The sequence below is a fragment of the Phalaenopsis equestris genome, unplaced genomic scaffold (assembly GCF_001263595.1).
Source record: "Phalaenopsis equestris unplaced genomic scaffold, ASM126359v1 Scaffold000202, whole genome shotgun sequence".
NCBI lineage: Eukaryota > Viridiplantae > Streptophyta > Magnoliopsida > Asparagales > Orchidaceae > Phalaenopsis > Phalaenopsis equestris.
This window is the reverse complement of record NW_018164644.1, coordinates 4,549,094-4,554,225: the sequence shown is the minus strand read 5'-3', so window position 1 is coordinate 4,554,225 and position 5,132 is coordinate 4,549,094. Positions and strand designations below refer to the sequence as shown.

At 31.4% G+C, this 5,132-nt stretch overlaps 1 protein-coding gene across 1 annotated transcript in view; it reads right to left on the bottom strand.

Annotated features, from left to right (window-relative positions):
* Positions 1 to 3,925, bottom strand: part of LOC110022845 (NEDD8-activating enzyme E1 regulatory subunit AXR1-like) — a 15,746-nt gene extending 11,821 nt beyond the window's left edge. The window contains exons 1-8 of the mRNA XM_020721966.1: positions 3,788 to 3,925; positions 3,428 to 3,600; positions 3,186 to 3,349; positions 2,251 to 2,361; positions 2,064 to 2,143; positions 1,703 to 1,853; positions 1,521 to 1,614; positions 882 to 970 (exon numbers count right to left, since the gene is read on the bottom strand). Coding sequence (XP_020577625.1) covers positions 882 to 970; positions 1,521 to 1,614; positions 1,703 to 1,853; positions 2,064 to 2,143; positions 2,251 to 2,361; positions 3,186 to 3,349; positions 3,428 to 3,600; positions 3,788 to 3,828 — 903 coding nt within the window. The 5' untranslated portion in view covers positions 3,829 to 3,925. The remainder of the gene's footprint in view (positions 1 to 881; positions 971 to 1,520; positions 1,615 to 1,702; positions 1,854 to 2,063; positions 2,144 to 2,250; positions 2,362 to 3,185; positions 3,350 to 3,427; positions 3,601 to 3,787) is intronic.
* Positions 3,926 to 5,132: the final 1,207 nt, after the last annotated feature.

The window sequence follows — 5,132 nt, the reverse complement described above, 5'->3', positions numbered from 1 at the left end:
ACATGTCCATTTAAATCTCCTCCAATAAAAATTCTTTCTTCAAGAGGTATCATTTGTATTAAATCTTCTAAGTCATTCCAAAATTTATCTTTAGACTCTGTATCTAAACCTACTTGAGGAACATAAACACTTATAATATTAAAAATTTTAGTATCAATGATAATCTTAAGGGCTATAATTCTATCACCAACTCTATTAATTTTAACAACAATATCTTTCAAACTCTTATCTATAATTACACCTACACCATTTCTAGTGCGACTCTTACCAGAATACCAAAGTTTAAAACCTAAATTATCAATCTCCTTAGCCTTTTCTCCAACTCACTTAGTTTCTTGAATACATAAGATATTAATTTTCCTATGAATCATAATATCAACTAATTCCATTAATTTATCATTGAGAGTGCATATATTCCAAGATCCTATCCTAATATTAGTTTCATTAGTTTCATGGACTAACTTCTTTACCCACATTCGCCCGTAATGTGGGAACCCTTGCTTATTTAACACTACACCCGGGCGCCGGTGTAGCGGCCCTTGCACACTTTTCACTGTATTCAGACTATACAGCGCGTCGCTTCCAGGGGACGCCCTAGCACTTACACAATGATCAAAATGATTCATGTCATGATTTTTTCAACAAGTTTATAAGCATATTAAATTAGTCGTCAGACTCTTTTATTGAGAGGCAAAATAGTCCTCATTGGGGATTATTTTAACCCATATTAAAAGTGTGTGGAGGGAATAAATTGATATTTTTATAAACCATTGGTTTAAAATGAACCTCTACAAAAAGTCAAGGGATCATTTTAACACTTTTCTCGCACAAAAACATCTATCTCAAATGACAACAAATACTTTTAAAAAGATACAATGCACCTTTAAAGCTGCAACCAAGATCCAGAAGTCTGTTGAGGCTGAATTAACTTCAGCAGCATTGTCATTTATGATCTGATTCAATTGAGAACCTGATGCAAGACATACATCACCAAGTAATTAGGAATCAATCAAGTTGAAAAAACAAAAAAAGGAAATAACACTCCCGTTCCTCAAAGACAACAAATAGAAATATACACCTCAATCTTATCATTTACTAAATAAAAGTAACAATAATAGTGGACAAAAAGAAGTTAAGAAAATTGAATTAACATTTGCTGATCAGAAATTTTCTAGTTATAGACCTACTACAATTGATCACTTTCTACATATATAGACATTGCCACATAAAGAGTGTTTTAAACCTACTAAAAGGTTCCTAGAGATAGTGACTGCCATTTTCTCTCTTTTTTTCCCTTATTTGGTCATCAACCTAATATGTAGAAGCTTCAAGGGAAATTAAATTTAATTCCTTAAATTAAGAAACCCTAAGCATCAAAGTTATAAACAAACTCAATAATTTGTGCAAGAACTGCATCAAAACAAAGGTGGCATTTTTCAATAAATACAAAGGTACTCATATAGTCTTGTCCATACCGCAGCTATACAAGCAAATTTTCAAAAGAAATACAACTAGCTTACTAATTCCACGAGGAAGGGAAACTTTGTAAGATGATTCAATAGCTTCTTTGTAATTTTCTTCATCCATATTAAGCATGTAAGATTTTATTAAATCCTGTGAAGAAAAAAACATAAGGATGGGCTGTTATAGGAGCTAAACAATGAAAAAGAACCCCACAAAAAAATGATTTTTAGTTCTATACCTTAAACTCCTTTTTTTCTTGTCGAGTAGTTGGTAAACATCCGTCGTGTCCGTCAGCCCATTTTTCCGCAATATGAATAAGGATAACTATGTAAGGTATATGCTTGTGTACGACAGGATCAATCACATTTAAGTCCATTGATTTTGCAAACCTATTGATAAGCTAAAAAATCAAGGGAGAAACAAAAAAGAAACACAGAGATTCTGTAAATCAAACGTTTGCAAAGCATATTTAATTAAGCAACAAAATTCTACTTAATATAAGGTACTGTCTCACTCTATTAGTATAAAGTAAGATATATTTAATTAGAAAACTGGGATTAAAGCTGTGATGAAGTTACATCAAGGTACTTGCCGCTTACTCTTTCAGGTCAGGCCAAGGATTGTGCAGTCTTAGATCATCCACAAAATGTTCAGGTTTTGACTCAACAACATCATGTTCCTATGGATGGCATAGATGTGAAATCAGATTCTACTCGCTTTTACTCACTAGAAAAATGGTAAAATCTCTCGCATAAAGTTTCATTTCATTGATGTGTATATCCATACCTTCAAACAAATCCGAACTAACCCGGTGAGTCCGTACGAGCGTGCACCCAACATAATGACATTATATTGTCTACAAATCTTATCCAGCTTTAATAATGACGTTTCCGATAGCTGTTACGCCACAGGTTTGAGCTTAGAACTAGCTGATTTGATTATTAAGGTATTGAAACTCAAAAAAGACATGAACTGTGAAATAGTTGAAAATTGATAATTCAAAAAAAAAAAGTTCGTAATTCAAAAAAGACATATCTTGTCTATCGCCACATCCCAACCATACTTTCTTTTCCCATCAAACATACACATTGCCACAAAGTTATTTATTTTATTTTGGATAATTTGCTCTATTCTCTTCCCCATTCTTCCAAAGTGCAACACCTATTTTTTTTATTGATGTTCTTTATTTGAATAGAGAACTACACCTATCATTTGATACTTTTTAATTTTAACTTAACATCATACATTATATATTCATGACTTATGTTCATTATGGGTTTGCCTTATAATACTAGTTCATCATGATAATATTATTTCAAGATCAATATATACTATATATCTAACTTCATTTTAATGTAATTATGTTTTGATGTTTTGCATTAATGACACTTACTGAAATTATAAAACTTATACTTTGTTAAATAGGACATTCTTATTAATACTTCTTTAATTCATATCATCATAGTATATTTTAATACTTTTTTTACATATGAAATTAAAAAGTCGAGTTTTATACTTTGTGCTTTAAAGACATCAAACATATTGCTTCATGTTTTCGCATTTTAAAGCAATGATCATGAAAATGAACCATGTTAGATCTCAAAAACAAGTATAGGAATTAGTGTGCTAACTTAAATTAAAAAAAAGATAAATAAGAAAAAGAAACTAAAAAAAAAAACCAAATTCAATATGAAGGCAACGGAAACAGCTATACAACATACCTGAGTCGCTATTACTAAGGTAAACGAGGAAAAGAAGGAAGGATTTCCTTCTATGAGAGCTTCACTAGACTCCTCCACAAATTTGGCTTTAACAGCATCATTCAACTCTTGCAGAAAGGCACACACACACTTCGCCTTAGACTGACCGAGGCTTGCTTCATCCACTGAATGAAAAAAAAATAAACATCAATTAGAGAATTCTAACTATAATGCAATCGCATAACTCTAAAAGAAAAACATACACATGAAGTTATTTCCAAGATCATGTATTTCCACTTTGCTGCCATCAATAACAGTGATGCTGCCAACCCCACCAAGAACGAGATTTTTCAATGCCTCGGATCCAGTAGGGCCGCAGTTAAGAAGGCATATGCTGGCTTTCTCAAGCGCTGCTTGCCCTTGTTCGCCCCAAATCCTGCAATATCCATCCTATGTCTACATTTACTTCGAAGATAAGGTTAAGGGTTGGTGAAAATGAAACCTAAAATGATAGATTTCGCAACATAAAAACCTAAACTTTTAGGAAACAAAACAGAAAATGGCGATAGTAGAATGCCAGGAGATTGCGACGAAAGCTGAAACCTTGCAGAGGGATACGATACCTAAGCTGGCGATCGTACTTGGTCTTCGACTCCGTTGCCATTAGCGATATAGGAGAGCTCCAGGGTTGTCGCTGCGAGTAGAGAGTCTGGGTGAACAGAAAAAGAGGAAAGGGGCACAGCACCGATAAACTGCTAAAATGGTCAGGGGAGTAGCATTCCATTTTTATGAATTTACATATTTCACATTAAAGTTTTCATATTTACATGTATAACATTTCTTTTATAAATTCAAAAGTGAAGTTGATCATTAACAAGTATAATTAGTACTATTTTTAATGTGATATAAAATGGTTGGATGCTATGGGTGTAAAAGTAAAAATATAGTGTGTGGGATACACAAATCTATAAGAATTGAGTGTAAATGCCTCAAAATCAAAATGTGACATTTTTCCACACAACTTTTGAGTATTTACATGTCTATATTATCTAAAATTTTATATTTTTTTATCTAAGACTCAAACTTTTATATGACTAAAGATATCATTATCATTTTTATTTTATAATAAAATGCACATTTTCATGCATAAAATTTTGACATCAAAATGTCATAAATATAAATATAAAAATTTAGATGTTAGATATTTCATTACATATAAATAATATAATATGCACATCAAAATTTTATATTTTCTTAATGTAAGTTTTACTTTATGCACCCCGTGATTTTGGAAATGACAAATATACCTATAACTTTCACTTAGAGAAATACACCTTATAACTTTAAAATATGGTAAAAATGATGTTAAAAGTTTAGCAAAATTATATAATAAGTTTTGCAGCAAATTTTCAACGTAAATTTTGTTGTTGTTTTTTTTTTTTTTTGTCCAATCATTAAAAGCTAATGATGTTGTAAATTTAGCAAAAGGTATTGTCTCCATCAATGTTATACAATGGGCTCAAAACCCTAAATCCAGAATAACATTAGGCATAATCTTATTAGCATTAAACAATAATCAAACCTATTATAATTGTGATCAACACCTAATTAACCTAATAATAAAATAGTTCAAAATTATTGGAATCTTCATTGTATTGTCTAATAAGACCCGAATTATGATCATAGATGTGTTCGCTCGTACCTTGAAAGTAATGTGATAAATATATGAATAAGTTTAGACCAATACTAAATATTATTCGATGAATGTTTAATAATATTATGATTGATCAATATTTGATCATAGTTCAAGTACAAATAGTGTTCAAATTATTATTTTGCATTCTCTGTGACTTGTACCCATTTCAATTGTTTTAATAAATGCAAGGTAGATCGTGCTTAAGGAATAGAGTGCTAGACGAGGAAGAAGATTGGGAGAGAGAGAGAGAGAGAGAGAGGGGAGGAGAGGGG